The sequence below is a fragment of the Canis lupus genome, chromosome 5, assembly GCF_003254725.2.
Source record: "Canis lupus dingo isolate Sandy chromosome 5, ASM325472v2, whole genome shotgun sequence".
NCBI classification, from domain to species: domain Eukaryota; kingdom Metazoa; phylum Chordata; class Mammalia; order Carnivora; family Canidae; genus Canis; species Canis lupus.
Genome location: NC_064247.1, coordinates 28571229 through 28593047, shown reverse-complemented (window position 1 = coordinate 28593047; position 21819 = coordinate 28571229). Strand labels below are relative to the sequence as shown.

Below are 21819 nucleotides of genomic sequence, written 5' to 3'. Positions count from 1 at the left end.
TTCTTTAGTGTCTATTCTTTCCTCACTCCCATAGTCTTTGGAAATTTGCTCTTTATACTTTATTGTTCAGACCTCTCTTACTGACTTTGTAGTTTGACCTTCTACCAACTCTTTGAAATACTGCTCTTGTGGTACCATTTTATCTCCAGGTTAAATGACATTTAAGATTTAATGGCACCAACCAAAAACCTCATGATATTCACATATTCAAATGTTTTGAAAGTTTAATATACTTCTAAAATCATATTCTGCCTATTTTTAAGTGAAAGTTATGTATGCTGGTATATGGCTGGATGATTTTGTATTTGGTCAAATGGTTTTATTATTATAGTTTTCATATAAATTGGAAGTTTTTATTGTATGAGTTTTAAAAATTCAAATTGCTAGAGAATGACAAGCACATATCTTTTTAATCAAATTCTAAAGATTTAATCTCAAATGTAATTTCTCAAGCATAATTCCTATGGAAAAGATTTTTATTTAGTTTTAGCAGTCCTTTTTATAATCTCTAAACTTTAAACTAGTAACTTAAAAAAATGTTTATGAAAGTAGTGTCAGTTTCAAAATAGGGCCATCCTCAAAATTTTTAGGCATGTCACTTTAATCTTCCAAACCAAGCTTTAATATACTAGCCAAATCTACTCCATTACTTTTTAAAAATAGCAGTTACCAGATGCTAAATTCAGACTTGAGTAATTTCGATTGAATTTTGACTTTCTAAGGTGACTAGTCTGAGCAAGTATTGTACTGTGTATGTTGGGGTTATTAGGAGCATGTTCCTGGGAGGTGCTAGAGCGGCCCCGGGGGGCTCTCCATTCAAGAGTCTATGTGAACCTTGTGGCTTTCCTGCTTCAGAGCTCATCCTCTGGTCCATGCCCACAGCCCTTCCGAGACACCTCATTTCCCTGGCTCCATCTGTCTCATCAAGTCTGTGTCCAAGAGGAAATGGAGAGGACATAAGGACATGCATAATTATTTTTTTTTTTGTTGCCTCTGTAACAAACCACCACAAATGAGCAGCTGAGAACGATACCTGTGTCCTCTCTCGGGGTCCTACTGGGTTGGCCTGGACTCTTGCTTCGAGTCCCACAGGCTGAATCCAGGTGTTGGCTCCATGGCCTGTAGGGGAGGCTCATAAGGAGGTATCCCCAAATGCATCGAGGCTCCTCACAGTATTCAGTTGCATGCTGTTGTAGGGTTGAGGTCCTCCTTCCCTCACTGTGGCTGGCGGCGTCCTCAGCATTTGGAGGCAACTAGGGTTTTTTGGTTCTCCCCTTCCTCCATGGTCATGGGCAGCAGGGCCATGCTCTCTCCTCTGCCTCCTCAATCCTGCTTCTCTCTTCTGCCTCTCTGACTTTAGCTGGAGAAATTTTTCTGCACTTAAGGATCCAAGTGATTACATTGGCTACTAGGATAATCAAGGGGAATGTTATTTTATGGTCCGGAACTGTAATTGTGCCTGCAGAGTGCTTTCACAGAAGCACAGGGGTTGGGAATCTACAAACAGAGCCTTTGGTCTACCACAAAATGTGGGACTTTGTTTTTTTTTTTCTAGGCTTGAGTATGATTCCATTTCTAAAGAGTATCTTCCTATTTGATTGGTTGATGTACATTGGGTTCGATAGTGGTTGTCAGTTTTCTTTCTATTGATGTTTGTGGTACATTTTAGAGTTGTCCTTTCTTGCTAATGAAGGAAGTGTAATTTCATACACTGGAGCTTGCCAGTCTCTTTGTTGGAGAGGATAGGCCGAGTGAGGAAGAATGAATCGATAATACTTAACCACCTGTAATAGTTTTATGTTAATTTGTTACTTTCTTACTTAGGTACCTAAAAAGTACAAGATTAATATCCTTTTTTTACCTGCAAATTATTTCTTTTTTTAAATTTTAATATTTTATCTGAGTAAAATAAAATGCAATAAAGGTTTGAGTTGTTTCTTTGACTCATTTTTTGTTTCCTTTTGAAAGAAATGATTTATTTTATTTTATTATTATTATTTTTTATTTTTATTTTTTAATTTATTTTTTATTGGTGTTCAATTTACTAACATACAGAATAACCCCCAGTGCCCGTCACCCATTCACTCCCACCCCCCGCCCTCCTCCCCTTCTACCACCCCTAGTTCGTTTCCCAGAGTTAGCAGTCTTTATGTTCTGTCTCCCTTTCTGATATTTCCCACACATTTCTTCTCCCTTCCCTTATATTCCCTTTCACTATTATTTATATTCCCCAAATGAATGAGAACATATAATGTTTGTCCTTCTCCGACTGACTTACTTCACTCAGCATAATACCCTCCAGTTCCATCCACGTTGAAGCAAATGTGGGTATTTGTCATTTCTAATAGCTGAGTAATATTCCATTGTATACATAAACCACATCATCTTTATCCATTCATCTTTCGTTGGACACCGAGGCTCCTTCCACAGTTTGGCTATCGTGGCCATTGCTGCTATAAACATCGGGGTGCAGGTGTCCCGGCGTTTCATTGCATCTGTATCTTTGGGGTAAATCCCCAACAGTGCAATTGCTGGGTCGTAGGGCAGGTCTATTTTTAACTCTTTGAGGAACCTCCACACAGTTTTCCAGAGTGGCTGCACCAGTTCACATTCCCACCAACAGTGTAAGAGGGTTCCCTTTTCTCCGCATCCTCTCCAACATTTGTTGTTTCCTGCCTTGTTAATTTGCCCCATTCTCACTGGTGTGAGGTGGTATCTCATTGTGGTTTTGATTTGTATTTCCCTGATGGCAAGTGATGCAGAGCATTTTCTCATGTGCATGTTGGCCATGTCTGTGTCTTCCTCTGTGAGATTTCTCTTCATGTCTTTTGCCCATTTCATGATTGGATTGTTTGTTTCTTTGGTGTTGAGTTTAATAAGTTCTTTATAGATCTTGGAAACTAGCCCTTTATCTGATAGGTCATTTGCAAATATCTTCTCCCATTCTGTAGGTTGTCTTTTAGTTTTGTTGACTGTATCCTTTGCTGTGCAAAAGCTTCTTATCTTGATGAAGTCCCAATAGTTCATTTTTGCTTTTGTTTCTTTTGCCTTCGTGGATGTATGTTGCAAGAAGTTACTGTGGCCGAGTTCAAAAAGGGTGTTGCCTGTGTTCTTCTCTAGGATTTTGATGGAATCTTGTCTCACATTTAGATTTTTCATCCATTTTGAGTTTATCTTTGTGTATGGTGCAAGAGAGTGGTGTAGTTTCATTCTTCTGCATGTGGATATCCAATTTTCCTAGCACCATTTATTGAAGAGACTGTCTTTCTTCCAATGGATAGTCTTTCCTCCTTTATCGAATATTAGTTGACCATAAAGTTGAGGGTCCACTTCTGGATTCTCTATTCTGTTCCATTGATCTATGTGTCTGTTTTTGTGCCGGTACCACACTGTCTTGATGACCACAGCTTTGTAGTACAACCTGAAATCTGGCATTGTGATGCCCCCAGATATGGTTTTCTTTTTTAAAATTCCCCTGGCTATTCGGGGTCTTTTCTGATTCCACACAAATCTTAAAAGAATTTGTTCCAACTCTCTGAAGAAAGTCCATGGTATTTTGATAGGGATTGCATTAAACGTGCAAATTGCCCTGGGTAACATTGACATTTTCACAATATTAATTCTGCCAATCCATGAGCATGGAATATTTTCCCATCTCTTTGTGTCTTCCTCAATTTCTTTCAGAAGTGTTCTATAGTTTTGAGGGTATAGATCCTTTAATCTTTGGTTAGGTTTATTCCTAGGTATCTTATGCTTTTGGGTGCAATTATAAATGGGACTGACTCCTTAATTTCTCTCTCGTCAGTCTCATTGTTAGTGTATAGAAATGCCACTGATTTCTGGGCATTGATTTTGTATCCTGTCACGCTACCGAATTGCTGTATGAGTTCTAGCAATCCTGGGGTGGAGACTTTTGGGTTTTCCATGTAGAGTATCATGTCATCGGCGAAGAGGGAGAGTTTGACTTCTTCTTTTCCAATTTGAATGCCTTTAATGTCTTTTTGTTGTCTGATTGCTGAGGCTAGGACTTCCAGTACTATGTTGAATAGCAGTGGTGAGAGTGGACATCCCTGTCTTGTTCCTGATCTTAGGGGAAAGGCTCCCAGTGCTTCCCCATTGAGAATGATATTTGCTGTGGGCTTTTCGGAGATGGCTTTTAAGATGTTGAGGAATGTTCCCTCTATCCCTACACTCTGAAGAGTTTTGATCAGAAATGGATGCTGTACTTTGTCAAATGCTTCCTCTGCATCTAATGAGAGGATCATATGGTTCTTGGTGTTTCTCTTGCTGATATGATGAATCACATTGATTGTTTTACGGGTGTTGAACCAGCCTTGTGTCCCAGGAATAAATCCTACTTGGTCATGGTGAATAATTTTCTTAATGTATTGTTGGATCCTATTGGCCAGTATCTTGTTGAGAATTTTTGCATTCATGTTCATCAGGGATATTGGTCTGTAATTCTCCTTTCTGGTGGGGTCTTTGTCTGGTTTTGGAATTAAGGTGATGCTGGCCTCATAGAACGAATTTGGAAGTACTCCATCTCTTTCTATCTTTCCAAACAGCTTTAGGAGAATAGGTATGGTTTCTTCTTTAAAGGTTTGATAAAATTCCCCTGGGAAGCCATCTGGCCCTGGACTCTTGTGTCTTGGGAGGTTTTTGATGACTGCTTCAATTTCCTCCCTGGTTATTGGCCTGTTCAGGTTTCCTATTTCTTCCTGTTCCAGTTTTGGTAGTTTGTGACTTTCCAGGAATGCGTCCATTTCTTCTAGATTGCCTAATTTATTGGCGTATAGCTGTTCATAATATGTTTTTAAAATCGTTTGTATTTCCTTGGTGTTGGGAGTGATCTCTCCTTTCTCATTCATGATTTTATTAATTTGAGTCTTCTCTCTCTTCTTTTTAATCTTGGCTCATGGTTTATCTATCTTATTAATTCTTTCAAAGAACCAACTCCTGGTTCTGTTGATCTGTTCCACAGTTCTTCTGGTCTCGATTTCGTTGAGTTCTGCTCGAATCTTTATTAACTCCCTTCTTCTCCTGGGTGTAGGATCTATTTGCTGTTTTTTCTCTAGCTCCTTTATGTGTAAGGTCAGCTTTTGTATTTGAGTTCTTTCCAGTTTTTGAATGGATGCTTGTATTGCGATGTATTTCCCCCTTAGGACTGCTTTTGCTGCATCCCAAAGATTTTGAACGGTTGTATCTTCATTCTCATTAGTTTCCATGAATCTTTTTAATTCTTCCTTAATTTCCTGGTTGACCCTTTCATCTTTTAGCAGGATGGTCCTTAACCTCCACGTGTTTGAGGTCCTTCCAAACTTCTTGTTGTGATTTAGTTCTAATTTCAAGGCATTATGGTCTGAGAATATGCAGGGGACGATCCCAATCTTTTGGTATCGGTTCAGACCCGATTTGTGACCCAATATGAGGTCTATTCTGGAGAAAGTTCCATGTGCACTTGAGAAGAATGTGTATTCAGTTGAGTTTGGATGTAAAGTTCTGTAGATATCTGTGAAATCCATCTGGTCCAGTGTATCATTTAAAGCTCTCGTTTCTTTGGAGATGTTGTGCTTAGAAGACCTATCGAGTATAGAAAGAGCTAGATTGAAGTCACCAAGTATAAGTGTATTATTATCTAAGTATTTCTTCACTTTGGTTAATAATTGATTTATATATTTGGCAGCTCCCACATTCGGGGCATATATATTGAGGATTGTTAAGTCCTCTTGTTGGATAGATCCTTTGAGTATGATATAGTGTCCCTCTTCATCTCTCACTACAGTCTTCGGGGTAAATTTTAGTTTATCTGATATAAGGATGGCTACCCCTGCTTTCTTTTGAGGACCATTCGAATGGTAAATGGTTCTCCAACCTTTTATTTTCAGGCTCTAGGTGTCCTTCTGTCTAAAATGAGTCTCTTGTAGACAGCAAATAGATGGGTCCTGCTTTTTTATCCAGTCTGAAACCCTGCGCCTTTTGATGGGGCCATTAAGCCCGTTCACGTTCAGAGTTACTATTGAGAGATATGAGTTTAGTGTCATCATGATATCTATTCAGTCCTTGTTTTTGTGGATTGTTCCACTGAACTTCTTCTTAAAGGGGAATTTTAAGAATCCCCCTTAAAATTTCTTGCAGAGCTGGTTTGGAGGTCACATATTCTTTCAGTTGCTGCCTGTCTTGGAAGGTCTTTATCTCTCCTTCCATTTTGAATGAGAGCCTTGCTGGATAAAGTATTCTTGGTTGCATATTCTTCTCATTTAGGACCCTGAATATATCCTGCCAGCCCTTTCTGGCCTGCCAGGTCTCTGTGGAGAGGTCTGCTGTTACCCTAATACTCCTCCCCATAAAAGTCAGAGATTTCTTGTCTCTTGCTGCTTTAAGGATCTTCTCTTTATCTTTGGAATTTGCAAGCTTCACTATTAAATGTCGAGGTGTTGAACGGTTTTTATTGATTTTAGGGGGGGATCTCTCTATTTCCTGGATCTGAATGCCTGTTTCCCTTCCCAGATTAGGAAATTTTTCAGCTAGAATTTGTTCAAATACATATTCTGGCCCTCTGTCCCTTTCGGCGCCCTCGGGAACCCCAATTAAACGTAGGTTTTTCTTCCTCAGGCTGTCGTTTATTTCCCTTAATCTATCTTCATGGTCTTTTAATTGTTTGTTTTTTTTCCTCAGTTTCCCTCTTTTGCTATCAACTTGTATTCTATGTCACTCACTCATTTTTCCACCTTGTTAACCCTCGTCGTTAGGACTTCTAGTTTGGATTGCATCTCATTCAATTGATTTTTAATTTCTGCCTGATTAGCTCTAAATTCTGCAGTCATGAAGTCTCTTGAGTCCTTTATGCTTTTTTCTAGAGCCACCAGTAGCTGTATAATAGTGCTTCTGAATTGGCTTTCTGACATTGAATTGTAATCCAGATTTTGTAACTCTGTGGGAGAGAGGACTGTTTCTGATTCTTTCTTTTGAGGTGAGGTTTTCCTTCTAGTCATTTTGCTCAGTGCAGAGTGGCCAAAAGAAAGTTGTATTGGGAAAAGGAGAAAAGGAGAGGAGAGAAAGAAGGAAAGAAAAGAGAAAGTGAAAAAAAAAGGAAGAAAAAAAGGAAAAAAAAAGAAGAAAAAGAGAAAGAAAGGAAAAAAGGGTGGGGGAAGGAAACAAATCAAAAAACAAAACAAAAAAAAAAAAACAAAACAAAACAACAACAAAAAAAGAAAGAAAAAAAGAACCACGGGGGAGTATCTTCTGATTCTGTGTACTTTAAGTCCCTTGACTTCCCCTGGAACTTGTCCGTCCAGCTGGTCTTCTGGGGGAGGGGCCTGTTGTGCTGATTTTCAGGTGTGAGCACTTGGGGGAGCTGCTCTGCCCCTGCCTGGTGCAGGGCTCAGTGGGGGTTGTTTACCCCGTGAGGCCGCAGGAGGAACAGCCCCAGTGGCGGGGCCAGCTCTGGAAACCTGGATTCAGCCCCCGCAGGAACTCCAGGAGCTCTCGGTCTGCAGGGCCTGGAGGCTCCGGGGCGGGGCCGCTGATCTGCTCAGCTCGGGGCATGAGCGTCCTCGCTGTCCTGGGCCCTCCCGGCCTCTGCCTGTCCCGGGGAAGGCCGGATCCTGGGCTGTGTCCCGGCGCCCTGTGCTCCGGAGCCTGCGCTGTTGGATTAGCGCTCCCGCCCCGCAGCCCCCTCCGCGGAGCCGCCCCCGAGCCCCCCCGAGCTGCTCCAGGTCCCGCCGGGTCCCGCCGTGCACGCTGCAGCCCTTAGGGAGCTCGGCGCACTCTCCCGGGGCGCAGGTGTCTGTTAGTGTCCCCGGGAGCCCGAGGGCATCCCCGCCCTCCTGGGTCCTGCTCCAACTCCCTGCGAGCCCATTTCCGCCCGGGAAGGTCGGTGCAGCTCCTGCTTCCTCCGGGACGGGGCTCTCCTGTCCTGGGGACCCTCGCCCCGGCCTCAGCCCGGCTCCTCGCGGGGCCCCTCCCCTTGGAGGCCTTTGTTCCTTTATTTCTTTTTCCCCGTCTTCCTACCTTGATAGAAGCGCGAACTCTTCTCACTGTAGCCTTCCAGCTGGTCTCTCTTTAAATCTCAGGCCGAATTCATAGATTTTCAGGATAATTTGAAGGTTTTCTAGGTAATTTGGTGGCGACAGGTGATTTGGGGACCCTACTCTTCCGCTGTCTTGCCCCTCCTCTAAGAAATGATTTATTTTAAAGCTGCATGGTCAAAATTTAAGATCCCAGTGATTTTTCAGTAGTTTTATCCTGTGATAATTCACAATGCAGTGAACATCTGTGCCTCTTTATTTTCATTGAGTAGTTTTGGATGATTCACCCTAACAGTTTTAGAGATATATAGAGTCAAAGGTACTTGGGTTAATAAAACAAATGATTATATGTATAGATCCATTCAATTAAAATGCACTTGGAATATTTTATTGGGAGTTTTGTGGGCAGAATGATTAATATGGAATTCCAAGTAACATGAACATTACTTATATTACCATAAATGGTTTACCTTTTTCATGATATTTTCTCCAATCCAAAATGTTTCAGTACTTTGAAATATTGTCGAAAATGAGTTAATGCACATATTTTGATCTTCTGTAGAATTTTAACTTTAGAAGAAATATTTGAATTTATGTTAGAAGAGTGCACACATGTTTCAGTCAGTTATTTTAGAAGAGTTAGAAGAGTGCACACACATTTCAGTCAGTTATTTTATAGGAACCTATCTTCATGTCTCTGACGTTCTTCTCACGTAACACCTCTAAGTAGAGCTTGATGAGAAGAAGACAGAAAGGAAACACCTGGGATCCCTTCATCCTGAGATAATTATTGACATTTTAATGCACATTATTCTAGTCCTTCTGGGCACATGAATGTGCATATGTCACAGTACAGAATCATGCCCTCTGTTGAGTAATCTGCTTTTCAGTAAACTAGTGCGTAATCAGCACTTCTGTGATTTCAGCCCTTTCGTGCAGCTGTCTGAAGGTACTCAGTCCTCCAGGTGTCTCACCAAGAGCTGTGACAAAAGTGTTTCTGCATTCACATTCTGGGTTATTCTTAAGTTCTTGTTATCTCAGTTGCTGGGCAGCCTGGGTGGCTCAGCAGTTTAGCGCTGCCTTCAGCCCAGGGTGTGATCCTGGAGACCAGGGATCAAGGCCCACGTTGGGCTTCCTGCATGGAGCCTGCTTCTCCCTCTGCCTGTGTCTTTACCCCTCTCTCTGTCTCTCATGAATAAATAAATTAAATCTTTATTTATTTATTTATTTTTTTAAATGTTTATTTATTTATGATAGTCACAGAGAGAGAGAGAGAGAGAGAGGCAGAGACATAGGCAGAGGGAGAAGCAGGCTCCATGCACCGGGAGCCCGACGTGGGATTCGATCCCGGGTCTCCAGGATCGCGCCCTGGGCCAAAGGCAGGCGCCAAACCGCTGCGCCACCCAGGGATCCCTAAATTAAATCTTTAAAAAAATACCTCAGTTGCTGAGTCAAAGGCCAGACACATTTTTAACACTTTAATCCATATTCTAATATCAGACAGTACCGGTAACTGGCCTCAAATATTGAGTTCATGAATGAATGACTGAACGGAAACATTTTTTTTTTTTTTTTTTAACGGAAACATTTCTAATGACATTGCCACAAGTACTTACAAACTCTTTTCAATGTGAAATTTGTCTCCGGCGTGGTTTTCAGTTTTCGAGAAAGACCTACTTTGGCCGGTCCTGAGGGCATGGAATTTGTATTTTTAAAGCACTGGCTACAGAAATTCTTAAGAATGTCTTTCTCCAGTGATTTTAGAATTTGTAAGGTACGACATTGTCTGTTTATTCTACGCTTGAGGCTATGGGGACACCTTTCTCACCTCTGTAATCAATATTACATTCTGTAATCTGTTTTTGAACTCTTGTGTCATACCCTCTTTTTAGTTCAGCTCAAACAAGTGTGTTTTGATGATTATTGAAGAGGGTCTTCTTTAGCTTGGCTTTTACTAAATACATTAGTCATGGAAACATTTAAATATTAGTGGAAGACATTCAAACATAATAGCAAAATTATGATTCCTTGTCTGTATAAGGACCTTGTGGTTATGAACTCAGATTGGAAAACACAGGTGAATTATGTTGAATACAGTTAGCAGGTAGCTGTTGGGTGAGCTTTGGCAAGACATTTAGTTTTTTGACTATTAGTTTTCTTAGATGTAAAATAAATGAGTGGCATAATGCCTGGCCTAGAGTAGGTGATGAAGAAATGAATCTGTTTTTATTATGTACTGTTTTGCTCCCAGATGACTTATGGGTTGTGTTATGCCTGTTTTACAATTGAGGAAACCGAGGCACATCATGTTTTTAGTGGTTTGCATAGGGTCACTTGGCTAACCTGAGAGCTTACATCTTTCTGAGTCCAAACTAACATTCTTATCATTCTATACGACTTTTTTTTTTCTTTTTGTAATGTATGGAGTAAGAAATAACCACCCTGCATCATGATGGGGAAACTGTTCACTCTATCACATGGAAATCTGGCTTCCAAGTGCACAGCACAGAGTTGGCACTCAGTTGCCACAGAAATGAATGAAAAGCAGTACAGATGGAAGGTTGAGTTCAGTCTTCTAGCAGAAAACCACATATTGAGAGCACGGTGCTGTTTGTGTGTATATTGTTCTGCTGGACATGGCAGTTGGGTGCTCCCTCTTGCTATTGCTTTGCTCAGTTGCTGAGATCATAGGCATAGAGCATTTGGAAAAAGCCTGGCCCTCACATAAGCATTCAGTGAGATGTTAATTATTGCTAGTAAGGGAGTGATTTTACTGAGAAAACTGTAACATGTATGGGATTATCATTCACCTGCTTTTTCTGCTACATCATATAATTAGTTTTAACAGACTTTGTCCAAATCACATTGCTTTGTAGTTCTCATGTTGTTTGTACCTGTCTTCCAGGCCTGAAAGACCTGTCCCCGCTCCCTCTAAATCTCAAACGGCTTTACAAGGAGACACTGGAAATTGAGCCTATCTTGATAATCATCTCCCCAGGAGCCGATCCTTCTCAGGAGCTCCAGGAGCTGGCCAACGCAGAGAGAAGTGGAGAGTGCTATCACCAGGTCAGTGCCCATTCCCTGCTGTTTCTGCTATAGTTTCTGCTCCTCCTGCCCTGTTTGATTCTGTTCGTGTGACAGATGATTTGTGGTGCTAGGCCAAGTATACTATGTCCCCCAAAGTGCCCATGTCCTGCTTCCCAGAACCCATGAATTTGTTACCTGACATGGCAGAAGGAACTCTGCACCTGTTGTTCCCTGTCTTCATCTGGAGTCAGGTGGGCTCAGTGTAATTGCAGGGTCCTTACAAGGTGGACGGAGGCTGGGGAGGGCTAGTGGAGACCCAGGTGTGGTAATGCAGCCATGGTCAGAGTGGTGGGAAATGTTGTGGTGCTAGCTTTGCAGGTGCGTGAAGAGATGTGGGTGGTCTCTAGATGCTAGAAAAGCAAGAGGGAGATTCTCTCCTAGAGAAAGGACACAGTCTTGTGGTAAAGTCAGAGTCCTTGATGGTAGGTGGGACTTCTGATCTCCAGAAATTTAGTAGTAAATTTGTTTGGCTTTAAGGCACTAAATTGCAGTAATTTGTTATAGCAGTAATAGGAAACTGATATATTTGCTAACCTTTTTAGAATAATTTTTAAATTTGACTTGAATGCTTTTACAGTGAATCACAGCACTATTCACCTGCAAAAGCTGAACTACCTAAACTCGTGGGTAGAACTTATGTAGTATAGCTTCATTTTTTTCTGAGGTAAGTTTAGGAGCTCTAGTGTGTTTGGATCACCTCCTTTGTGCAATCGAGGTTGCATGCCGGTCTAAAAATGTGTTAATTTACCATCAGTTTTTGACAACTGAATAAACTGCTTTCATTGAGGATATTGGAGTGATTGAGAAGGAAGTGAAGAAGTAGGAATGTTGTGCAGAACATGAATAGAAGGCAATGAGAAAGCAGGGAGATGGGGTCCTGTGTCCACATGGATCCTGGTCAGGCTGTGGTCCTCAGCGAGTGTTCTGGACCAGGGCCCCTGCCACAGCTCTATTAGCAGGGACTTAGCAACAGGGGTAAAGCTACTTGCATTCGCAGAAGGTTTGACTAACCTTCTGAAGTTTTGTATACTGAACTTGCAAAATCGGTGAATATAGTAAAGCTTTTCAGAATGGACATAATTATTCATAATTCTGTTAAAGTTTTGTTGCTATCCTGAATGTATATAGTAAGGCTGATAGATTCTTCATTAAAATTAAAAAATTAATTTTTAACTTAAGTTGTAGTATAGCTTTCTGAGGGGATGGGTGGCTACTTGACATTTTCCTGTTATGCTTTTTAAAAATATTTATTTTTATTTTAAGATTTTTTTTTTATTCATGAGAGGCACAGAAAGAAAGAGATGGAGAGACACAGACAGAGGGAGAAGCAGGCTCTATGCAGGGAGCCCGACGTGGGACCCAATCCCGGGTCTCCAGGATCATGCCGCTGGCTGAAGGCGGCGCTAAACCACCAAGCCACCAGGGTTGCCCCAAAATATTTTATTTTTATAATAAATTATTTTTATGAGGTTTTATGAATCTAAGGTTTTTTTTCATATAATTGATACTTTATGGTAAATTCCGAATTGCCTATTTTTAGCTGTCATTTCCTTTGAGCAAAATACTATCCCTTTTCTCTGATTGTGTTGTACATAACTATACATGTTTTTTGTTTTTGTTTTATGTGGAGTTTATTTTGCATTTTAATAATGGCAAACTAAAAAATGCATCAGAACAATTCAGTCACTTTGTTTCACCCATCCTATTTGCTTCTTTGGGGGTTAGACCTGAAAATTAAAAAAAATAATCAATATATGAGTATTTATTAACTGTTATTGCATGCTTTAGTATGCAACGCATTAGACATGGTTCCCACTCTTAAGAACTTTGTAGTCTAATTGAAAAACAAAATCAATACTTGTAAAAGTCAACTAAAAAGTCAGGAAATGCTATCTTGTGTTCATTATGGAGACAGAAATCACTGTGTTTGAGGTAATCTATAACCATAGTCTTGAAAGTGTTTTGATCACGAACCCAATTAAGAATTTGAACCAGGACTCCCAGAGTGGTTTTTTTTTTAAAGATTTTATTTATTTATTCATGAGAGACAGAGAGAGAGAGAGGCAGAGACATAGACACAGAGAGAAGCAGGCTCCTTTCAGGGAGCCCGATGTGGGACTCGATCCCAGGACTCTGGGGGATCATGCCCTGAGCTGAAGGCAGACGCTCAACCGCTGAGCCAGGTGTCCCTCCCAGAGTGTTTATAGACTGTGTACATGCATACATACACCTGGCTGTCCTGGTGTCCAAGTATGACATACACTACCATTTACAAACATGACAGGCGGCTAGAATGGACGTGGTCAGTAGTCACCTGGGACCCCCTGCCTAAAACCTGCAGAATGACAATGCAGCCTGAGCACAATCCATCATCTAGGGTCTTCCAGCTCCCAGAACCTGCAGGATTTCTGCTTCAGGAGGGGCACCTACCTGCCAGTGCATGAGCATCCCTAGGCCTGATGCACCACAGAGCCCTTCCCCTCTGTCGCCCTGCCCCTCACACTCACACTCACCCTGCCCCTTCTGGCCCCCCCCCGCTTGCACTCACCCCACCCTTCACCCTCGCACCTCTTCTGGGCCCTTGCCCCAACCCCTGGTCCATCACCCTGCCCCTCTCAGCAGTCCCTAGAGGAGCAGAATGCAGAGTCCTTGGAGTCCTTGCCATGGGTGGGGATTTACTGGATGATGAAGGGCTAGGGACTGACATTGTTACACCTGTAGCTTGAGAGCCAGATATTGTGCAGTGTTGGAAAAATCAGAAGTAAATTTCAAGGAAGTATTGGTATTAATGTTTAATCCCTCAAGAATTCAAGACTAAGTTAAAAAAATTTACTTTTTTTAAAAAACATTCATGTTTGAGAGCATAATAAGAATTGCAGGAAATAGGGGAATGAGAAACAAAAATAAAACTATTCAATAATTCTTTACACTGTTCTGTAACTTGCAAACTTGTAATGATAACATATTTTTAATAAATAGAAAAGTATTAGAAATCTATTGATGAAGGATAAAAAAACATGAGAGCTGTTGGAAATGGCAGCAGAGTCTGATATTTCTTATTAAAAACTTAGAACTCTCATCAGAATCACTGAGTTCAGTATGTATGACAGGTTCATTTGAATCTCTCCTGTAACACTTTATCAGGTCTGTTGTTTAGTATTGTTTTTCATTTTGTTTTTGCAGGTTGCTATGGGTCAAGGTCAAGCTGATTTAGCGATTCAGATGCTAAAAGAATGTTCCCGCAATGGGGACTGGCTGTGTTTGAAGAACTTACATTTAGTGGTGTCTTGGCTGCCAGTTCTGGAAAAGGTAGATTCAGATAAATGTGGTATAAATAGCATAGTATGGTCCATTATTATTATGTGGTATAATAGTAGATGATAGAATTTACAATTTTAAGCAAACATAATGTTTTTATAAAAGCCAGCTCTTTTCCATTTTTTTATTACCTTCACTCTGCATTTTATATTATAATAATGTTAGTATCAGACATAGATTATATTTATTTATTTATTTATTTATTTATTTATTTATTTATTTGGTTATATTTATTAAAGTAACTTTTAGACCTTATTCTTTTAGAACTCTTGACGATTTTTTTGTCATTCATTCATTCCTTTATTTTACAAGCACGTGTTTAGTACAGAAAAAAGCCAGCAGTTGCCCTAAGTGCGGGTTGCATACAAAATTTGTGCCTGCTCCGTTGGAAAGAACTTGGTTTAGAACAGACAGGCCATATTAATAACTGTAGTGTAGCATTGTAAACACTGTAGGAGAGAATTTCACTTTACAAAATACCCTCAGTGATGAATTCTGCCTGGGACTGTGGTAGTGAAGAGTTGGAGAAGATATCCTCCTAAGACATATTTAAATTGACAAATGAGTAAAAATTTGTCAGGTTCCAAAGAGATTATTAACAGGTAGAAAGAATAGTATGTATAAAGAAACAGACATAAAAATTTGAGTAAGTGACCAAAGCACACAGCTTGGGCAAAGGAATTTGTATGGTGAAGTTTTGAATTTATATTGTAGGCAGTAGAACACAACAAAAATTGCCAATAAAGGAATTGATGTCACTGTAGAACTCTGTGGAAGCCTGAACCAAAGCAGCGAGGACCCAGAGTCCCACAGGTGGTTGCTAGTTGAGGCATCTCAATTACTGCTAGCACTTATCTTGTACGTACTGTGTATCGGGCACTGTTAGCACTTTACATGGTGCTGTGAGGTATGTGCTATTACTGCCCTTGCTTAGAGTTGGTCTAAGTCCTAGAACCCAAGGTCACAGAGTAAATAAGCAGCAGAATGAAATATATGGGAATGTCACAGAAGGATTTTAGAAAGAAATTTTACTTATTACTAATGTATTTATAAAATGTAAATTAGTGCATGTATTTAAGTAGATTTTTATTGTTGCTGATTTGTACACAAGGAATTGAACACTCTTCAACCTAAAGACACCTTTCGTCTGTGGCTCACTGCGGAGGTCCATCCCCACTTCACTCCTATTTTACTACAGTCGAGTCTGAAGATAACCTATGAGGTAAGGAAACTTAAACCCCGAGTCACTTGGCGCATAGTGCGCTAGTCTCCATGTGCCTCCTAAACTCTGGAAAGAACTATCATTTCATACAAAACACACCAACCTTTCCTTTAAAACATTCAGTTCAATTAATGCGTGGGTGGAGGACCTGGACAGACATTGTCTAGAGAGGACATCCATATGACCAACAGGCACATAAACAGATGCTCATCATCACTCAACATCAGGGAAATGCAAATCAAAACCATACGAGATACCACCTCACACCTGTCAGAAAGACCACAGTTAACAATTCAGGAAACAGCGAGTGTTGGTGAATGCGTTGAGGGAACATCTCATGCACTGCTGCTAGGTATGTCACTGTGGGACGGTATGGGGACAGTGTGGAGTTCCTCAGAAATTAAAAATAGAGCTACTGTGTGATCCAGTAATTCCATGACTGGGTATTTACCCAAAGGACACAAAAACAGTAATTCAAAAACATACATGCAGCCCTTTGTTTATAGCAGCAAGATTTACAACACCCAAAATACAGAAGCAAGCTAGTGTCCATCAGTAAGTGAATGAACAAGGATGTGGTGCACATATATGGGAGCTCATTGCTCAGCCATAAAAGAAGATGAGATCTTGCCATTTGCGATAACATGGATGGACCTACAAGGTGCTGTGCCAAGTGAGATAAGTTAAACCGAGAGAGACAAATATGTGATCTCCTTTATAAGTGGAATATAATAAATGAATTTACAAACAAAAAAGCGGAATCAGACCTATAAACAGAGACCAGGCTGATCAGGGCATGGAGTCCGTGGTGGCATAATGGTGCTGTGTGGTGGGGGCGGATGGCAGCTCCACTTGTGGGGAGCACAGCATCACTGTGGTGTGTACCTGACACTACTGTCATGTTGTGTGTCAACTCTACTAAAAAAAAAAAACTTTTCATTTCGATGAGGTAGTAAGTCATCGAAACCTTTTCATTTTGATGAGTATGCTCATAAATAAGAGCATAAGATGAGGGGATCCCTGGGTGGCTCAGCGGTTTAGCGCCTGCCTTTGGCCCAGGGTGCGATCCTGGAGTCCCGGGATCGAGTCCCGCGTCGGGCTCCCGGCATGGAGCCTGCTTCTCTCTCCTCCTGTGTCTCGCCTCTCTCTTTCTCTCTCTCTCTCTCTTTCTCTCTCTCTCTATGTCTATCATTAATAAATAAAAAAATCTTTAAAAAAGCATATTTATAAAAACGTTTACATTTTCCTTTTATTTTTTATTTATTTTATTTTTTAAAATATTTTCTTTATTTATTGATGAGAGACAGAGAGAGAGAGAGGCAGAGACACAGGCAGAAGGAGAAGCAGGCTCCATGCAGGGAGTCCGACGTGGGACTCGATCCCGGGACCCCAGGATCAGGCCCTGGGCTGCAGGTGGCGCTAAACCACTGAGCCACCTGGGCTGCCCTACATTTTTCCTTTAAATTTTATTTCCTTTTTTTGGTGTCAATATCAGTAAGAGACACATAAAATTTAGTATTTTAACCATTTTTATTTATGCTGTTTGGTAGTGTTCATATATACTTTGTTGTGTAGCACATTGCCAGAACTTTCTCATCTTGCAAGACAGATTCTATCCATTGAGGAGCAACTCCCTGTTGCCCTGTCCCCAACCTGACAGTCACCATTGTACTGTCTGTGTTCTGGGAGTTTGGCTACCTGAGAGACTCCTCTATGTAGAGGAGTATGTGTTTGTCTTTGGGGGATGGCTTCTTTTATTCATGATAATGTCATCAAGGTTCATCTATGTCAGCGTGGGACAGGATTTCCCTCTCTTTCGAGTGTTGATAACATCCTGTTGTGTTTGCACATACTATGTTTCCTTTATCCATTCATTGATTCATGGACATGTAGGGCTTCTACCTCTTGACTGTTGTGAATAATGCAGTGAATGTGAGTGGGCAAATAGCTCTTTCAGATCTTGTTTTCAGTTGTTTTTTTTGGGGGGGCTGAGGGCATATACCCAATTGGAATTGCTGGATCAGAAGGTAATAATATTTTTTAGTTTTTTGAGGAACCTGCATAATGTTTATCATTGCAGTGCTGCATTTTTTTTTGAATATTTTATTTATTTATTCATAGAGACACAGAGAGAGAGGGGCAGAGAGAGGGAGCCCGACGTGGGACTCGATCCAAGGTCCCCAGGATCAAACCCCCTGCTGCAGGCAGCGCTAAACCACTGCGCCACCGGGGCTGCCCACAGTGCTGCATTTTAGTTCCCACCAACACTTGTTATTTCAGCATATGTGTGTTTATATTAACCATCTTAATGGTGCATGGGGATAGCTTGCCCTAGGTTTGATTTGCATTTTCTCAGTCATTAGTGATATTGGAAATTTTCTGCTTCTTGCCCATTTGCTATTTTACTTAGAGAAAGGTCTCTTAAGTCCTTTGCCCATTTTTTTATTGGCTTTCTGTTGCATTGGAGAGGTTCCTCATGAGATGGATAGTTAACTAACAGGGTCCTCCTCTTCACTGGGTGTGTCGTCTGCTTTATTGCACAGACATCAGGTCAGGTCTCATGGAGTTCCATTGTCTGTTCATTGCCTCTGTTGCCTGTGCTCTGGTTCCTCTCCAAAGAATCATGGCCAAAGCTGATCTCATGGAGTCTCCTCTGCCTACTTCTGGTCTTACAACAGTAAGCTGTACATTTAGGTCTTTAGGGTGTTGTGAGTTCATTTTTACATATGGTGTCAAGTTAAGGGTTCAGCTTTCTTCTTTGCAGATGAATATCTGGTGTTCTGACTTGTTTTCTGGCACAGCTAAGTCAGATTTTCAGTGGTTTTCTTTTTCCCATCCATCATTCTTCTGACAGATAGTGTCCAAACCTGATGTATCCAAGGCTCTCTGTGTTGGCAGTGTTATTATGTAACTGGCCAAAGTCATAAATAATAAACAGGATTAAAACTTTTTAAAACTGGTAAAAGAGGTTCTGCTTATTTTTTCCTGTTCATAGAAATTTGTTTTTTATAATCTTTGGGCTGAAGACAAATATTTTGGTAGTGTTTATGACTACCTGCTGCTTTAGATTGGTATTTTTTAATTTTTATCTGATGGTGTTAATCTCCTCTAAGAAAGAAAAACGATAGTATTAATCCAAGGAAGGTAACATTGGTTTAATATTTGGAAATATGTTAATTCAAAGTCATGACACTATTTAGTAAGAAGGAACATTTTCAGTATCTTCTCAGCCCTCTCCCAGTGCACTCTTTGACATACATTCTAGAACTGGATGGAGGAGCCACTGGGTAGGGGGTGGTTCTTCCCTTGAGTACATACCATGTAATACCTGCATATACAAAGTACACAGTGAATATTCCAATACACAAGGAGTTAATATTTATCAGGGGACCTGTTCCTTCAACATTTTAACCCTTTGTGCAGTCTTTTCCAGGTTTTTTTTTTCACGAGGTAGTTTGATTACCTTTTTATGGAAATTTTGTTTAGTCTAAATTGGTGACTTTTTCCTATTTCTTAAATTCATGTAGATTTTCAACTATTTGAAAATAATGCAGTTAATTATATTTTAAATTATTACTGTATATGTACATATATGTACCCACATGCATTTATTTAGTAACTTAAAGGCTGTTAAATCTCTATTTTGTTACTTTTTTTGATTAGTTGATTTTAAAAATTTACTCCAAATAACCAATATCATCATTTACTTTTATCTAGTAATTCTTTTCACTGACTTTCCTGCTTTATCCTTTATTTTCTTGTTTTCTTTAGATTTGTATTTATTTTTGTACTTCCTAACTTCTTTTGTTGAATACTTAGTTGATTCATATTTACTTGAAATAAGACTGAAATTATTATTATGTCTGTGAATTTGCAACTGAGTACATGCTTGGCCTTATCCCATAGTTTGACACAGTAGTGTCTTCATCTTGTTATTTTTCAAATGTTCTTTGTGTATGACTTTCTCTGTAATTGTAGATGATTTATTCATTTTGTGTTATCTTTAGTGTCTTAAACTCCAAGTGGCTGGTCAGTTTCCTATTAATTTCATGTTTTATTGAATAGTGCTCAGGAAATTGGCCTATTCTATGATAATTTTTTATAAATATTTCATAAACATAAAACATTTTCATTTTGAGAAGTATAAGTTTGGATATGTATTTAGTAAATCAGTGGCAGTTTTTCTTCTAATCTTAAGTCTTTTTATTTGAGAAAAAACAGAATGGAAAGGATTACAAAGGGAATGACTTCCTTATAGCAGGCTTTCTTAAAGTTCTGACTTGAATTATTTGTGCTTTTTGTGTAAGAAACCATTTTAGAGGAAGAATTTTACTTTTCTTACAAGCTAGTGAAAATCAATTTGGCAGACAAATGCACATGAATATTTTTAAGCTTAGAAGAATTTTTTTAAAGATTTTTTTCCAAAGAATTTATTTATTTGAGAGAAAGAGAGGGCACAAGCATGGAGGAGGGGCAGAGGGAGAGGGAGACACAGACTCTGCTGAGTAGGAAACCTGACGTGAGGTTCAACCTCAGGACCCTGAGATCATGACCTGAGCCAAAGGCAGATGTTTAATACTAAGAGACCCAGGAGTTCCATCCTTAGTAGAATTCTAAAGGGACCAATTATTATACACAAATGCATTTGATTTAAAAAAAAAAAAGAATTTTTTTTCAAGAAATGGGTTTATTTACTCTTTTTCTGAGAATTCAGAATTTGTCCTCTTCTTTTGGATAATTAAATAATATAAACAGATTCTATGCATGTGGGTAAGAATTTTTTGAATGAATTTTAGGCTAATTAGACACTTTGATTTTCTGGTTTGATTCTGTGTTTATGAGACTTGCAATGTCAGCTGATAACCACTTCGCCACAAGTGAACTAATGTGTAAGGAATATTAATTGTATGTAAATAGTATGTAGAAGACCTCATGGAAACTCAGCACCTGGAGAGGGAGACTAGTCTACGGAAGTAAAACCACATGCCCCGTGACAATCAATGTCAAATTCATTGTGTAAGTGACGATTCAGTTTCAGTAAACTACCTCAGTGAACATATAAAACATACTTGGTTATTTTGAATACTGTTGGTTTTATAGTTGTTTAATTCGAAAATTTTTGAATTATAATTGGTGTGAACTGTTAGATAACAGGAGTTTAGAACTAGTTTTAGATATGTATGTTTTGAGGTCAAAATGAGTCAAACTGGATAATAGTGAAAATTTTTCTCTATTAAAATGTCCTCAGGTGTGTTAAATATTAATTTTATTTGTAATATTTGAAACAATATGATGTCAATTTTTTGCATTTAGTCACCTCCAGGTTTGAAGAAGAATTTAATGCGTACTTATGAATCGTGGACTCCTGAGCAAATCAGCAAAAAAGATAATGTACATCGTGCTCATGCCCTCTTTAACTTTGCATGGTTTCATGCTGCCTGTCAAGAGAGAAGAAACTATATTCCACAGGTGAGTTAGGACACATCTTGGTTGTGTTGTAAGCTGTGTGTATTTCTGTATTAGAGTGTTTCTACAACTTAGTGTAAATGTGAACTAGGATTCTAACTTCTCATTTGGCTCATGACTCATAACTTCATATCTCTAATTCTGTCCTTGCTGTTCATCTTCTGGACTGTGGATAGTGCCATAGTTCACATGTCTCTGAGTTACATTGTCGGGGATGATGCGTGAAGCATCATATTCCTCTGATTGCTGTGGTTGATGAGGAGTTCAAGACCGAGTTCCCCATTGCTTTTTTTTATCGGGTACCCCTCCCGATAAAGGGCATTGATCCCCATTTATTTCCTCAAGCTGGAAACCTAGGAATTGTGGATATGACTTTCTTTCTCAGCCCCCCTCCCCAGTGCATTTCTGAGTCCTGTTCATTCTTCTTGCAAAATACACTCGAGATCTGTGCCTTTCTCTTCACGAGTTTTTCTGAGCCTCCTCACCTTTTACCTATACTACTTTCCAGGGTCACCTTCCTACTCTTTTTGCTCTATCCATGTAGCAGCCAGAATTGTTTTTCTAATGTGTAGGTTGGATTATTTCCGTACTCTGCACACAGCCCATCAGATAGATGGCTTTCTGTTGTGCTTGCAAGGAAATGGGCACACTTATTGCTGTGGTGTCCAGAAGGAAAGACTGGCCAGTCTTCAGCCTCCC

At 39.9% G+C, this 21819-nt stretch overlaps 1 protein-coding gene across 1 annotated transcript in view; it reads left to right on the top strand.

Annotated features, from left to right (window-relative positions):
* DYNC2H1 (dynein cytoplasmic 2 heavy chain 1) overlaps nucleotides 1-21819 on the top strand; it is a 339893-nt gene that overhangs the window by 166800 nt on the left and 151274 nt on the right. The window contains 4 exon segments of the mRNA XM_025465708.3: nucleotides 10933-11093; nucleotides 14298-14423; nucleotides 15544-15654; nucleotides 20968-21123. Coding sequence (XP_025321493.3) covers nucleotides 10933-11093; nucleotides 14298-14423; nucleotides 15544-15654; nucleotides 20968-21123 — 554 coding nt within the window.